Source organism: Bos javanicus, chromosome 6, assembly GCF_032452875.1.
Source record: "Bos javanicus breed banteng chromosome 6, ARS-OSU_banteng_1.0, whole genome shotgun sequence".
NCBI lineage: Eukaryota > Metazoa > Chordata > Mammalia > Artiodactyla > Bovidae > Bos > Bos javanicus.
This window is the reverse complement of record NC_083873.1, coordinates 116,699,444-116,715,424: the sequence shown is the minus strand read 5'-3', so window position 1 is coordinate 116,715,424 and position 15,981 is coordinate 116,699,444. Positions and strand designations below refer to the sequence as shown.

The 15,981-nt window shown below is 60.4% G+C and overlaps 1 protein-coding gene across 1 annotated transcript in view; it reads right to left on the bottom strand.

Annotated features, from left to right (window-relative positions):
• The window catches only part of POLN (DNA polymerase nu), a 148,808-nt gene that overhangs the window by 6,192 nt on the left and 126,635 nt on the right, over positions 1-15,981 (bottom strand). Inside the window, exons 19-22 of the mRNA XM_061421027.1 lie at positions 15,478-15,560; positions 11,545-11,676; positions 9,036-9,146; positions 7,222-7,300 (exon numbers count right to left, since the gene is read on the bottom strand). Coding sequence (XP_061277011.1) covers positions 7,222-7,300; positions 9,036-9,146; positions 11,545-11,676; positions 15,478-15,560 — 405 coding nt within the window. The remainder of the gene's footprint in view (positions 1-7,221; positions 7,301-9,035; positions 9,147-11,544; positions 11,677-15,477; positions 15,561-15,981) is intronic.

The following is a 15,981-nucleotide window of genomic DNA, read 5'->3' as shown; positions in this document are numbered from 1 at the left end:
TGCGACCCCATGGACCACAGCACACCAGGCTTCCCTGTCCATCACCAACTCTCAGAGTTTGCTCAAACTCATGTCCATCGAGTCAGTAAGGCCATCCAACCATCTCATCCTCTGTTGTCCCCTCTCCTGCCCTCAATCTCTCCCACCATCAGGGTCTTTTCCAATGAGTTGGCTCTTTCCAATAGACATTAGAGGACCCCCCAAAACCATCACGGGGGCAGGACCCCAGCAGGGACTGACCTCTAGCTCTGAGTGACCTCTCAGAGGCCACTCTGCGGGCACACGACCCCAGCCCACAGCCTGGGCACCTCAGAGCTGCCCTCTGGGCCCCTTCCTGCCCTTGAGACACCACCACACTCCCTACCCCACACCCTGGACTGGGGGCCCCGGGGCTGAGCGAGAGGGGAAGGGTCTGCACCCACTCCGGCCCCCTCCGCTGGGTGGGTCCTGGCTCCATGCCCTCTCTAAGTGCCTTCAGGCACCCCCTGGAGGGGGTCTGTCCCCACCCGCCTTGGGGTACACAGACGCCGGGGTGAGAGGAGGTGTGGGGGCCACAGAGGCGCTGCTGAGGGGCTGGGGTCCCGGGAGGACTTGTGCTCACATGCCCGTGGCTGGTGGGGGGCTCCTGTTGCCCGGGGTGGGGGGGTAGGAGGGGGGCACCCTGGGCATCAGGCCCTGCAGCTCTTGGTGGCCACCCAGGACGGCCTGCGAAGGCCAGGCGTGCAGATGATGCCTGCTGGGGCCGTGAACCTGGGGTCAGAACCAGCCCCTGGCCGGGCAGACGGAGGAGATGCCCCCGAGCGCTCAGGGAGGGGTCGGCGGTGTGGTGCCCACGGCCCTCAGCAGGGTGGGCGGCCTGCGCTCTGTGTGAGCCGGCCTCTGCCTCCAGCTGCTTCCCAGGGAAGGCGCCACGCCCTGTCCCTGCACGGCCTGTCCGCAGCAGGCACGGAGCTTGCAGGAAGGGGCAGCACTGAGGCGAGGTGCAGTACCCGCCATCCCCGACAGTGGGCAGCAGGGTGGTGGGTCCTGGCTGGGGGCAGGGAGCTTCAAGACCAAAGGGCAGGACGCCGTGGCCGAGAACCACAGGCCACGTGGGCCCGCTCGCCCCTCTCTGGGGCTGGTGGGGTGGCGATGAGGCTGGGCCCCCGCCACCGGAGGTGGGGGCCCCACTAACCCCAGGAAGGCTCTTTAAAGGGCTAACTTGCGGGAGGATGGGGGTCAGGCGCACTTTCTATCACCTCTACCTCCTCATTGTGCCTGCGAGGTGCTGCGACTGCCGGAGCAGCCACCTCCATGCTGGCACCAAGAGGGGAAGGGCCAGGGAGCCAGAGGGGCCTCAGCCTGCCGCCCTGAGCCTCTGAACCGAAGCCAGTGCTGCTGCTGGACTCCTGCCCGTGGGGACAGCCCACCTGGGGGACGGAGCCGCTGGGACCAGGCACCTGCAGCCCAGCTTCCTAGGGGTGTGCGGGAGCAGATGCACCCACAGGGCACGTGGGGCCCACAGGGAGTGGGCTGGGGGCCGGCAGACCCCGGGCAGGGGGCCGGAGTTTTCTGCACAGCCTTGGGATCACGGCTGTCGGCGCAGTCCTCCCGGAAGGCAGCCTGGCTGGCGGCGGCGGCGGCATTCGCTCTCTGAAGCCGACATCAAGGCCTCTGCTGTGCTCTTAGGCTCCCAAGGGGACTTAGTGTTCCGAGGGGCAGAACTCAGAGTAGGCACTTGTAACTTCTTCCAGATTTAGCAGCAAGAGTTCTCACACTTCCTGAAATCACACGGTGAACTTCTGAGCTGCTGGTGCGGCCAAGACCGAAGAGCAAGACCGTTAGTCACTCACACCTCGCTCCACAGCTGACTGAGATGTCACTGTGTTTCTAACTGCAAACTGGGGCACGGGAGGTGCCCAGGTGGGTGGTGAGCGCGGGTGTCAGACCCGCTGTTTCCTGGGAAGCCAGCTGACGTCCTGTCCACTCATCCTGCGCTGACGGCAGGCCAGGCTGCATAGGACGCGCTCCTGTGGAGACGCCCCATCAGAGCTGCAGCCAGTCTCCCATCTGTGCCCAGGGCGGCTCCCCTCTAGGTCACCCCAGCTCTGAGTGCTCAGAGTGCAGGAGGCCTGGCTGCAGGCCTTGAGGGGCGCAGCGAGGCCCTTGCCCTCTGTCGCGCTGACGCTCAGGGCTCCCTCCTGCTGTGGGCTGACCAGTTGCCCGCGGGAGGAGGCGGCTCATGGCCTGGTGCTCACAGGCAGCTGTTGGCGGACAGGTGCCTGGAGGATGCAGACCCTCAGGGCCTGGGGGCACGGACGGTCACTGGGGGCCGCAGGGCCAGCTGCTGGGAGGCTCGTGTCCACCCCGGCAGGGGCGGTTGGCGCGTCCTGGGGCTGCAGCGCCTGCGGGGCTCGGCCTGAACGCCTGTGTCGTGGGTGGCCCAGGTCCCTGTGCCCTCGAGTCCTGTGAGGCCGCCTCTCATTGCCTGGAGGGCCCAGTCGTCTCCTCTGTCCCCCCGGGCACCTCCGCTGCCCCTCCTGTGGCCGGAAGCGCAAGGGCACAGGTGCATCAGCCTGATGGGGCCCTGGGGTCGCTGCTGCCTTCAGAAGGTCAGAGGACAGAGGGCAGAGGGCTGCCCGTGTGGAGAGAGGACCCTGCAGTCCTGTACCCCGGGCAGAGGGGCAGGGAGGGTCCTCCGGAGGCTGTCTCGCCGCTGAGGGGCTGCGGGCCTCTGAGAGCTCAGGGCAAGGAGGCCCCATGCTGGGCCAGGTTGGGTGAGCTGGGCCATGTTGTGATGCATTCTTTCTCAGCCTCCCTTCTCTGCACGTGTGAGTTGGAATCCATAGTCCCCAAAGCTTTCTTCTAGCCCCGATGTGTTCTAAGACCCGGGAGGCCTGTCCCCCGCAAACAGAGAGGAAGGGGCTCCCTGGGCAAGGGCGGTGTGGGGGTCAGGAGCCCCAGCCTTCCACTGTAGCCTGTGGGCAGCGAGCGGGGGTGGTCCCGTGGCTCCAGCCAGTGAGGGCGTGTTGGGAGTCCAGGCAGCGTGGCCCAGCCTGGGCTCCGGGCACCCAGCATGTGCCTGCCCCTCCGCTGCATGGCCGCGTTCTCGGGCACAGTGTGGACGGCCTGCTACAATTTATGAAGTGGCAGGCTGCAGTCAACATGTTTTGTTTTGAAACACATTTCATGCAGACAGCGGGCAGAGGTGACCGCTGTGTTTCTGAATTCCTCTAAACAGCCCCAGACCCTCGTCTGCCAGCACCCCTCCTGTGGCCCGCAGAAACTTCCTGGATCTACAGCAGCATGAGGCAGAGCGGGCCCTGGTTTCTGGCTGCTGCCAAGACGGGGAGTGGGCCCGGGCCCCACGCACCCTTGGCCAGGTCACCCCTGGAAACCACACAGGCGAGCAGGAGGCACGAATTCAGGATCTGGTCAGGGAGCCAGCAGGAGAGACCCTGAGAGACGAGCGCGTGCCCACTGGGTCCTTCCCACCCTGCTGCTGCATGGGCAGGATGGCAGCCCAGACCCTGGGCAGGAGCCGCGGGCACCGGGTCTCAGGTGTCCCACGCTGTGTCCTTCCTCCAGGCCTGGGGGACAGCGCTCCTCCCCAGGCTGTGAGGTGACCCATGGCCGGGGTGCAGGGCTGGACGGGGGCCCCCAGGGCTGGGCAGGAGCGTCCCCCTCCCACACTGGGACGCGACACCACGTTCCTGGGCCAGGCCTCTGCCCGGGACATGCTGCTCTACGGAGGTGCTGAAATCACGCAGAGAATGTAGGCTTTGCTGCCCTGCACACAGGATTGTTGGTACCGTCTTTCTAAATTTCGAGAACAGACTTTTGGATTCAGTGGGAGAAGGTGAGGGTGGGTTGATTTGAGAGGATAGCAGTGAAACATGTACATTCAGTTCAGTTCAGTTCAGTCGCGTCCGACTCTTTGTGACTCCATGGACTGCAGCATGCCAGGCCTCCCTGTCCATTGCCAATTCCCAGAGTCCATCCAAACCCATGTCCATTGAGTTGGTGATGCCATCCAACCATCTCATCCTCTGTCATCTGCTTCTCCTCCCGCCTTCAATCCTACCCAGCATCAGGGTCTTTTCCAATGAGTCAGTTCTTCACATCAGGTGGCCAAAGTATTGGAGTTTCAGCTTCGGCATCAGTCTTTCCAATGAATATTCAGGACTGATTTCCTTTAGGGTGGCCTGGTTGGCTCTCCTTGCAGTCCAAGGGACTCTCAAGAGTCTTCTCCAACACCACAGTTCAAAAGCATCAATTCTTCAGGGCTCAGCTTTCTTCACAGTCCACCTCTCACATCCATACATGACCATTGGAAAAATCATAGCCTTGACTAGACGGACCTTTGTTGGCAAAGTAATGTCTCTGCTTTTTAATATGCTGTCTAGGTTGGTGATAATTTTTCTTCCAAGAAGCAAGTATCTTTTAATTTCATGGCTGCAGTCACCATCTGCAGTGATTTTGGAGCCCAGAAAAATAAAGTCAGCCACTGTTTCCCCATCTATTTGCCATGAAGTGATGGGACCAGATGCCATGATCTTAGTTTCTGAATGTTGAGCTTTAAGCCAACTTTTTCACTCTCCTCTTTCACTTTCATCAAGAGGCTTTTTAGTTTCTCTTCACTTTCTGCCATAAGGGTGGTGTCATCTGCATATCTGAGGTTATTGATATTTCTCCCGGCAATCTTGATTCCAGCTTGTGCTTCCTCTAGCCCGACATTTCTCATGATGTACTCTGCATATAAGTTAAATAAGCAGGGTGACAAGATACAGCCTTGAACCACTCCTTTCCCAATTTGGAACCAGTCTGCTGTTCCATGTCTGGTTCTAACTGTTGCTTCCTGACCTGCATACAGATTTCTCAAGAGGCAGGTCAGGTGGTCTGGTATTCCCATCTCTTTAAGAATTTTCCAGAGTTTGTGGTCCACACAGTCAAAGGCTTTGGCATAGTCAATAAAGCAGAAATAGATGTTTTTCTGGAACTCTTGCTTTTTCCATGATCCAACAGATCATTGGATCAACAGATCTCTGGTTCCTCTGCCTTTTCTAAAACCAGCTTGAACATCTGGAAGTTCATGGTTCACGTACTGTTGAATTCTGGCTTGGAGAATTTTGAACATTCTTTGACACTGCCTTTCTTTGAGACTGGAATGAAAACTGACCTTTTCCGGTCCTGTGGTCACTGCTGAGTTTTCCAAATTTGCTGGCATATTGAGTGCAGCACTTTCACAGCATCATATTTCAGGATTTGGAATAGTTCAACTGGAATTCCATCACCTCCACTAGATTTGTTTGTAGTGATGCTTCCTAAGGCCCACTGGACTTCACATTCCAGGATGTCTGGCTCTAGGTCAGTGATCACACCATCATGATTATCTGGGTCATGAAGATCTTTTTGTACAGTTCTTCTGTGTATTCTTGCCACCTCTTCTTAGTATCTTCTGCTTCTGTTAGGTCCATACCATTTCTGTCCTTTATTGAGCCCATCTTTGCATGAAATGTTCCCTTGGTATCTATAGTGTTCTTGAAGAGATCCCTAGACTTTCTCATTCTATTGTTTTCCTCTATTTCTTTGCATTGATCGCTGAGGAAGGCTTTCTTATCTCTCCTTGCTATTCTTTGGAACTCTGCATTCAAATGGGTATATCTTTCCTTTTCTCCTTTGCCTTTCGCTTCTCTTCTTTTCACAGATATTTGTAAGGCCTCCTCAACCATTTTGCCTTTTTGCATTTCTTTTTCTTGGAGATGGTCTTGATCCCTGCCTCCTGTACAATGTCACAAACCTCTGTCCATAGTTCTTCAGGCACTCTGTCTGTGAGATCTAATCCCTTGAATCTGTTTCTCACTTCCACTGTATAATTGTAAAGGATTTGAGTCATACCTGAATTGTCTGGTGGTTTTCCGTACTTTTTTCAATTTAAGCCTGAATTTGGCAATAAGGTGCATAGGGGTTCCCTGGCGGCTCAGCTGGTAAAGAATCCGCCTGCAGTGCAGGAGACCCCAGTTCAATTCCTGGGCCAGGAAGATCCCCTGGAGAAGGGATAGGCTACCCACTCCCGTATTCTTGGGCTTCCCATGTGGCTCAGCTGGTAAAGAATTTGCCTGCAATGTGGGAGACCTGGGTCGATCCCTGGGCTGGGAAGATCCCCTGGAGAAGGGAAAGGCTACCCACTCCAGTATTCTGGCCTGGAGAATTCCAGGACTGTATAGTCCCTGGGGTTGCACAGAGGTGAACACGGCTGAGTGACTCGCTTTCACGTCACTGTATGTAGAACAGATGAGCAGTGCAAGTTCGATGCATGAAGCAGGGCCCCCAAAGCCAGTGCTCGGGGCAACCCAGGGGATGGGGTGGGGAGGGAGGTGGTGCGGGGGTTCAGGATGGGGGGATACATGTACATCTGTGGCCGATTCATGTCGATGTATGGCAGAAACCATCACAGTATTGTAAAGTAATTATTCTTCAATTAAATAATTTTTAAAAAAGAATGTAGGCTCCATGGTGACCATGAACAGGAGGAAATGTCTGAAAACGTAAAGGAGAAAACTTCCTGAGGGAAGGTGGGTGACCTCAGGTGAGGGAAGCGTCCTTCACCTTGGATGTAGGTGCACCAGAGGATGTAAGAGCACCAGAAGCCCCGGGACACAGCGAGCTCTGCAGAGAGGGCGGCCCCAGGCACAGGTCCCCTGCCCCAGCGGGTCCCTGTGTCCCAAAGGGTCTCTGTGTCCCAGCGGGTCCCCTGTCCCAGCGGCGGCAGGGGAGGGGTCCAGCTGTCCTCACGACTGGGGACATGCTGCAGGCACATGGGGGTGAGCATGCCCCTCAGGGTGGGCCCATGACACACAGCGTTTCAGAAGGTTTTCCCACCTAACCCGCCACGCACTTCGCCCCGGGTGGGGGTAGGCTGAGCCCCAGGGAGGGGTCCTCGGCAGGGCAGGCTCTCCCCATGGCCACACACAGAGCCGGAGGCTTCTAGGGTAAAGCGCGCAAACGTACGTGGAGGCCAAGGTGGGAGGGGGAGACCGGGGGGCTGCCAGGAGGGGACCCGGGGATCCGGGGGGAGAATTCACCCCCGACCTGCACCCAGGCTGGGACCTCGGGGGCCAGCAGGGCCTGGGTGGAGCACACCCAGGGATCAACTGGGGCAGAGCTGGAGCTGGGGTGGGTGGCAGGCCCACACCCCGCCAGGGAGGGCAGGTCCCGGGGACCGGCGGCTCGCTCACTGACCTGGCCGTCAGGGTAGGCGACGTGGCCATAGCCGTGAAGATGCGGATCATGGCCATCTTGCAGAGGTCGGCAGCTGAGCCTGTGGAACCAAAGGGCTCCGGTTCAGGCGCTGTGTGAGGCCCAGCCTGCAGCCCGCCACCCAGGCGGGCAGGCTGATCTGTCCACACTGCGGGGCATGTGGCCCTGTACTCAGCAGGTCAGAACCATGGGTCTCCCTCTGGCCTCTCTGCTCCTGCAGGTGTGGGGGCCCCTACGCTCCTCTGGACCTGGCCCCTGGCCAGCTCCTCATCTGGAGGCTCTGCTAGGGAAGGCTCCCTCTCGGACGACCTCGGTGATGGCCAGGTTCACTTCCTTGGAGCCAGCGGACAGAGGTTCCTGCTTCCTGGGGGCCATGGGCCTCTCGCTAGAGTCTGCTTGACTCCTCCATGGTCAGGGCCTCGGACTCTGGCCCCTAAACCTTCTCTCGAGGGCCCACCTGGTCAGGCCAGGCCCACCTGGGATGTCCCACCTTGGCCTGGTGAGCTGAGGTCAGCTGACTGAGGACCCTACACCTGCAGACTCCCTTTTGCCACATAACGCAGCTCCCCAGGAGCCCCGGGAACAGGGTCTCAGCACACTCACGGATTCTGACCGCACCGTGTCCACCACACCGGCTGCAGGATGATGGGGCCGGGACTGAGGCATTGGGTCATCCCTGCTCCCGCAGCCCACCTGCCACGTGGCCCTTGATCCCCAGCAGGCCTCAGGCTCCCGGTGTGCAGCCCCGGGACGTGAGCAGGGCCAGTCACACAGTCAGCGGGCACCAGCACAGTGGGGCTGCTCATTCTGGTGCCCAGCTCACAGTGGGTGTCTCAACAAGCAGCTCTGCTCCTGGGACGAGACTGAAGCTCAGGTCTCCATTCCTGGCCTTAAGCCCTTTGAAGCTCCCAGGTTCACGGAGAAACAAGCCTGCAGTCCGTGGGCCGCCTCCCCCCACCTCAGGGCGGCAGCTGCCCCCAGGGCACAGCAGGGTTGCCGGCAGTGTCCGCTGGTCTCTGCGGCCAGCCTGCCAGCCTCTCTGTGGGGCTCGTGGGGACTCGGGGCCTGGGGACCCTCTGCCCTGGCTGGATGTGGAGAGGCTTGCTGCCTTAGGAGGAGTGGGCGGGCTGAGAGGATGTGATGAGACCGGAGGGGAAGCAGGGTGTGGCTGGGGGGCCAGGGTGGAGGTGGGGCAGCGTCCTCTCCGCTGGCCAAGCGAGGCGTGAGGCTGAGGCCGGGGCAGCGCTGCACCGGCCTCTCCGTGGGGCTCGCCCTCCGTGCCCCACGGCCCACACCTCCCGCCCCGGGTCTGCTGGGTGCCCCCTACAGCAGACACCCCTCCAGGGCTCTGGCCCGCCTCCAGCCCTGCCTCTGGGCCTGTAGGCCTTGGCTCTCCACCCGAGCCCTGGGGTCACAAGTGGGGACGCGGCTGGGCTGCCAGGCTCCCAGGGCCTCCTGAGGAGGGCGCCGGGTGTGTGGACCGTGGTCACGCCCCTGCCCTCCCTCCACCCGGACACCCAGGGGCTCCCAGAGCTGGAGGCCTGCGCACATGGGCCCTCCGCCCGCCTCCTGCGTGGATCCCTGGAAGGTGCGCTGGGCCCCTCGGCCTCACACCTGCCAGGGGTACAGCGAGAGTTCGGGCCGAGGGTGGTGGGACGGGTCTCCGTTTGACTCTAGCGCTGGCGGACGACCTCCAGGAGCCTGCCTGCTGCCTGCAGAGCTAGCCTCGCAGGGGCAGGTCCGACAGTCACCCGTCCTGCGGGGCTGAAGACCCGGGAGTAGAGGGGCTCCGGCACCTTGCACCACGAAGTTCGCTGCCTGCCGCTCCGCCTGCGCCCGAAGCTGCGGGTCGTGAGCTCGGATCCTGGGCAGCGGCCTCCTGCGGCCCATGATGGACTCCACGTAGCCTGTGGTCCGGGAGGAAAGCGGGCGGAGGGCACCGGTGAGCGGGAGTGGGAGCGGCGCCCGGGGCCCTGCCCTCTGGCCGGGGCTGCTCCAGCGGAGGTCCCGCCCACCGCCCCGCCCCGCCGCAGCCGGAGCTCCGCCCGGAGGCCTTCAGTCCACGTCCAGTGCGGGACACGCTGTTCTGTGTGGACACGGATTCTGTGTTGGGAAGCGGGACAGTGGCAGGGGCCTGGGCTTGCCTGGCGGCAAGCTTTGCACCCTCTCTGACTTCTGTGCTGCTCTTAGATCTGACATAGGACAGAAGGGTGATTTTTACACTAAAAGGTAAAAAGCCATGTGCGAGACTTGGGTGCAGGAGCAATTCTGGACTATGGAAACTGGAACTGGGGAGGAAACATCAGTCCTTAGTCTGCTCAGGGAGGGGTTGGGGGTCTGCGTCAGAGACCACATCCCTCACTCTAGGGCCAGCCTCCGTGGGCCCCAAGCTTCCGTCCCTGGGGTCCTCTTTAGGAAAAAGAACTGTGAAGTGCCGCGTTGGTGATACTCCTGACTGGTGAGGACGCTGGTTTTGCTAGGTGTTGGTAAGAACTAAATCCCCAGCTTGATCTTATACGTGTCTGGGGACTGGAAGAGCTGCTAGTATAAGCCGTCATTACAAAAATGACTGTCCCGAGCACTGGCTGCAAAGCGCGTAGTTAAGGCCGCCTCTGCCTCTGTGGTTTTCCAGGGATTTCTGACTGTGTGCTGGGCACCGTGCTTCCTACGCCTGCACCGTCTGGATGGACTTGCTCCCTTGTGGGCCACGTCCCGGGGTTGGGGCTCCAGGGAAGCAGTGAGCTCCTGGTGTCAGCACGGCGCCCAACACACGTTCAACACACGCGTGTGGCGTAACTGAGGGTCACTGAGTGTTTGCTCACACGTGCAACGCTGGGTCAGAGGGCACCCATGCTTCGCGCTGGGACACGGGAGGCCCTGGGCCCTTCGCGAAAGGTACCAGGCAGGCCTGCAGGGCCTCCCATGGAGGGGACACTGGCCCTGCCGGGCAGCCGAGGGTGGGGCGGGGGTCCCAGCTGGCACCTCCGCGAGCCCCGCGGACTTGGGAAACGGCTGTCCCCTCGGTCTCCTCCTCTTCCTCTGTGAGGCGGGCAACAGGGCCGCCCAAGTGTCTGAGTCGCGGCGAGGACTCGGTCAGTATCACGGGAGCCCGTCGACACCGGCCCACGCCGCACGGCACGAGGGCCTGTGTTTGACTGTCTCCACCCTCAGTGGCTCCGTGGACTGACTCACTAACACTGCTTCTGTCACCGTCCTAACATTTCGTAATCGGTAGCCTTTTGTCTCATCCAGGTGTGGGGTTCACCCCCAGCCCAGGGAGCCTGAGGCCCGTGGGGCACTTCCTGAGGGGTGGAGATGGTTTGCCGGCTTCCTGGAGCCCCCAGGAGGCTGCTGTGGCTGAGCACTGACCTGGCCCGGCTCGGGCTGGTCAGCCCAGGGGGAGTCGTGCTCGCAGGCTCCCACGAGAGGGTCAGCAGCAAGCCCCCAGGGCAGGCGTGGGTCCCAAGCCTGCTCTGGGACGCGTGCTGAGCCCCGCTCCGTGTCTGTTCCAGGAGCTGCTGTGGCGCTGACCTCCTTCCCCTTTAGTCTGCTCTGCTGCTCTTTGCTACATGTCTCAGGTTGAAGACTGTCTTTTATGTCCAGAGACATGTCTTCCTTTTTGAAACACTTAAAAAAAAAAATCCCTTCATCTTTAATTGGTGGCCATGTCTCACAGTTTTGCAATGGGATATTTATGCTGCCATTTATTTCTAAGATGTCTGTCATTCGCTTGGGACTTCTTTTTAAAGTCCCACATTGGAGACTTCCCTGGTAGCCCAGTGGTTAAGACTCCATGCTTCCACTGCAGGGGCGAGGGTTTGATCCCTGGTCGGGGAACTAAGATCCCTCATGCCGTGAGGTGCAGCCAAAGAATTAAGCAACAGAATAAACTCCAAGATTATTGAGGAGTGCGGTGAGTCTTTCAAGTAGGCAGACGAATGGATGGCCTCACATGCAGATATAAAGCTACCTTCCTATTCCACTGTGGTCACAGAACAGGTTCTATTTGATATTCTCGGAAATCTGTGACCAGACTGAGGGTAAACTCTGTAGCTTTTTAGCTCTCCATTTCCAGGTGCGGGACTCACTCTTTCCATGAGCCCACCCACTCAGCATTTCCCACACATGCCGGGGTGTTGAGGCCTTGAGCAGAGCCTGGCTCTGGACCCTCCTCGCATGGAGTCTGTGGTCCCACCTCCCCAGCGGGGCGGGAGCTCACCCGGCTCCAGGGGCCCCCACCCCCCACCAGAGGAGGGCCCGGGGGGGACTGGGGGCTGCCCACAGCTTTGCTTGCAGCTGGCTCACCTGTCTGCTGACACCGAGCAACGGTTGCTTGGGTGAAGTCCTTTATTTTCTTGTACTTCTGCAGAAAGCTCTCCAAAAACCGGGCAGCTTCCCGAACAGGAACTCCGAGGCAAGCAGCAAGCCGCTCCTTCCCTGTGTGAGCAGAAACTCAGTCAGCGGTCAGCCTAACTCTGACCTCATGGGGCCCAGGGGCACCAGGCAGTGACCAGCATGCATGGAAGCGAGTCCACAGAGGCTCTGGAGAGACTCAGGGAGTCAAGGCCTGGTGGGCACCCCTGCCTCTTCTGACCGGTCAGGATGGTGCTGGCTTTGGCTCCAGGATCTAAGTGCTTGGCGCTGGCCAGTATGGACCAGGGCCTGGTAAATGCTCATTGATTAGGATGCTGACCGGGGCCTGGCACCCTTCAGGGGGTGCAGACCTGATCGCAGCCTGTCCAGAGGGAGGCTGGTCTCAGAACTGGGGAGGCTGGGGAGTGTGGGCGCATAAAGAGGAAGGGAAAGTCCCCAGGCCAAGTCATGAGGGAATGGTGGTGGGGAGCTCACTTCCAGGGGATTTTTTTTTTAAACAAATACATCTGGTCCAGGATAATATTTGGTTATTTCAGGACACAGGTGATCTGATGAAGCTTCTTATAGCAAGATCTCTGGTCAGGATAGCACCCCAAGTTCCAGGACAGGACTCCCAAGTTCCAGAACAGGACCCCAAGTTCCAGAACAGGACCCCAAGTTCCAGGACAGGACCCAGAGTTCCAGGGCTGCACCCTGAGTTCCAGGACAGCACCCTGAGTTCTAGGATGACACCCCAAGTTCCAAGATGGCATTTTGAGTTCTCGGACAGTACCCCAAATTCTAGGATGACAACCCAAGTTCCAGGACGGCACCCTGAGTTCTAGGATGACACCTGAGTTCCAGGACAAGCCCCCAAGTTCTAGGATAGAACCCCAAATTCTAAGATGGCACCCCGGGTTCCAGGACAGGACCCAGAGTTCCAGGACAGCACCCCAAATTCCAAGATGGCACCCCAAGTTCAAGGAAAGGACCCCGAGTTCTAGGACAGGACCCCGAGTTCTAGGACGACACCCTGAATTGTGGTTATCTGCAGGTCCCAGGAAACCACTTGTTCGCTTTCTATCAGTGCAGATTTTCTTTTCATTATTTTATTGTGGAAAAATGCATATAACATAAAGTGTGTCATCCTGTAAACTAACTGTGGCTGTCCTAGAATTTCATTTAAAGGTGTAATCAGTTACACACCATCAGCTCTCCTCTGGATTTCTTTTTCATCTGGCACGACGTCTGCGGTGCGTCCACACTGACGGGTCAGCGGTGTGTTGCATCAGTGGCAGCCGAGTGTGGTCGACGTACCACGTTCGTTTCAGGCCTGCAGCAGAGTGACTCGGGTGTACGTGTCTCTTCTTCTGAGTTGGATCAGGCTATCCTCTTTCTTCATGTTTTTGTGATTTTCGGCTGTCCTGGCTCTTGCAGATGGCATACTGTAGACGCTCTAGGCTCGCCTGTGTCTCTCAGCAGCACAGGACCAGTTAATTTGGCTAAAGTCAGACTTCAAACTTGGCCCCGCTGCAGTGGCTGAAGCGGGGCTGTCTGAAGCCGGCCCGTTCGTGCCCAGTCGAGGGGGCAGCCAGAGGTGGGGGCCAAGTTCAAGCTCAGGATGTGGTGCTCTTCTCCGGTGCTCTGCTTTCTGAGGTTTCTCCCACCACTCTCTGGACTCGCTGATTGCCCAGCCTCTGTCCTCTGGCTCTTCACGCTGATGAGGCTCTCGTTTCTGCTGGAGTCTTGGCCACGCCCGGCACTGACGGGGTCTGGCTTCAGGTGGAGAGTGAGACGGCTCACCGTGTCCCTCCTTCCTTCCAAGTGTTGGCCCACCCCCAGTTCTGTGTGCTTTGGGCACCTACGGGACCTTCGGGTGGCTGTGTATGATACTGCGCCCCGGCACGCTGTACAGCCGGTGCCTGCAGGAGAGAGTGGCGCAGGGGCCACAGTCTCCTTCCCAGGGTCCGAGGCTGGGAAGGACTCCTCTTCTGTCTGTGGGGCTGTTGTCCCTAGGTCCCTGCTCCCGAGAGGGGCCGGTGCTGTGGAAGTCTGAGAGAAGCAAAGATGGGCTGAGCCGGAGACCGAAGTTCCGCTCAGTTCTCCAGCCCTGGCACTTGCTCCCCATGCCCTTGATGGGGGTCTGTCCCACTCTAAGATCACGGTGCCCCCCTGCCCCCAAGTGAGACCCCGTTTGGCTCCATGAGGGCTTCTGTCCTTGTGTTTCCTGCCCTTTCTTCAGGCACAATTTCCCTCTACACTTTGATTGAGCCTATCAGTTCCTGCTGTTTCAGCTGTGAAAACACAGGCCCGTCTCCCTAGGGGCACGGGGGTGAGGATGCCCTGGGCAGGAGCACGAGGGGCCTGCACCTCACAGGCCCCACGTGAACAGCCATCTGGCTTCTCCCGCAGAGGGTGAGTTGCCTCCTGTGCACGCACATCAGTGTGTCTGTGTGTGTCTAGGTGTGTGTGTGTGTGAGAGATGAAATTAGGTTTAGGAGTAACTTTCACTCCGCCTTCCCCAGTACTCTCTGCCCTACACAGAACTGGAACCGTTCTCCCCCTGCTTCAGCCCCAGGGCTTCGTGAGAGCCTGGTACGCGTTTTGGGACACTGGCCCATGGCCAGCCGGCTCCTGGGCAGCCCGTAAAGCACAGGCTGGCCCGGCCCGGGTCAATGGGCCCCACGGGCACCAGCAGCTGCGCTGGACGAGTCCGGTGGCTCAGTGCGCCCCGTGGACCGGCTCGTGTGGCTCGTCTGACAAACGCCAGCCCTGTGGAGCAGCAGCCCCGGAGCCCGGGGTGGAGCTGGCACTCAGCAACCCCCAGAGACTGGGTGTGGAGCTGAGCTTCAGCGGTGGCAACAAGTGGAGGAGAATCAAGTTTGAACCGGCTCTGCGGGTGGTGGGAGCTCAGAGCAGGACAGGAGGCTCAGGGGCCACCTCCAGGCGGAGGCGCCTGCGGGCTGGGGCTGGGCTGGTGGGCAGGCAGCAGAGTCCAAGGGGCCGAGGGCAGCAGTGAGCCCAGCCCTGCCCTCCTGGCCAAGGCCCCAGGTAGCAGGCACTGCCGTTTCCAGGGGACAGCCCTTCGCTGAGCCCTGGGGAGAGGGGCGAGGGGCCCCTTGGGGATGGGGAGGGGACATCATTTCACTCGTCCCTGTCCTGCTCTTTCTCTGTGGCCTCCTGCCGTCATCATCACGGTGATCACGACCCTGAAACCAGGCCTTGCCCCCGTGCCCTCCATGGCCAGAGTGGCCGCCTCCAGACCCACCATGCTGGGCTGAAAACACAGCATCGCAGCCCAGGAGCCGGGCCTGGGCGCCCAGGACGCCTTGCACCTCCCGGGAGGCAGATGCAGCCGGCTGGCAGCCTGGACGGCGGCATCGGGGACGCCTGGGGTGGGAACCCCGTCACCGGGAGGGCTGAGAGCAGCCAAATCACCCTCGTCACCTTCACGGCTACTGACTCACTGCGTGTTTACAGCACGGAGCTCCGCTCCTCCGCAGGAGATCACACAGCGCCTCTCCAGAAGGAGCCGGACTAAGTCTAGGGGAGCCCCCAGCGCGCACAGAGCTCCTCACTGGGAGGGGCCGGGGAGGAGTCTCCTGGAAGCCAGGCTGTGCCTCAGGGCAGGCCCGGGGAAGCCCTCGCTTCTGCACGCCGCCCGCTCCCACCGCAAAGGCCGTGGCGACGGAGGGTTACGGGGGTGAGCGGCCTGCCTGTGCCTAGTGCCCACCAGGTCAGCAGCACGCGGACGGGGCCCAGGGACCCGCAGAGCGAGCTCCAGGGCCCGAGCACCACTCCACAGCTCCACCGCATTTCAACGCAGGCGCCCCCCGCCCCGTCTGGCCTCCAGGTGACGCAGGCCTCCCACCCCGCCACACCTACCTGCTCCATAGACCACCGCATACACCACCTTCTTGGTCTGCTCCCTGTCGGCATGCGTCACACACTCTGGGGAGACGTCCTTCCTGCGTGGGAAGACAGCGTATGGTCAGGCAGGCTGGGGCCTCCTCCGCAGAGGTCCTCCAGGGTCCACCTGCACGGCCTCCTCTCACCCCGAGGACCTTCCCAGGGGAGACGGTCAGCATCTACAGCATCCGTGTCAGCCAGGGCCTCCCAACAGATGCGAGCCAGCCAGGTTCTGGGGCGTCCACACCCCAAACCAGGCAGCGGCTCCAGTGCCCGAGCGCTGGGAGAGAGGCCTGGGCTGGGTCCTGCTGCTGAGGGCGGCAAGGGGGTGACATCTGGACCCTCCACAGGACTGGACAGGCCGCCTGCACCCTGCCCCCCAGAGGGAGGGGCCGGGGCGTCAGCCCGTCCTGGGCGCCCAGATAGCAGCAGCAGCAGCCCCATGTCTGACCGTGCATGCTCACTTGATCTCCTAAGGTT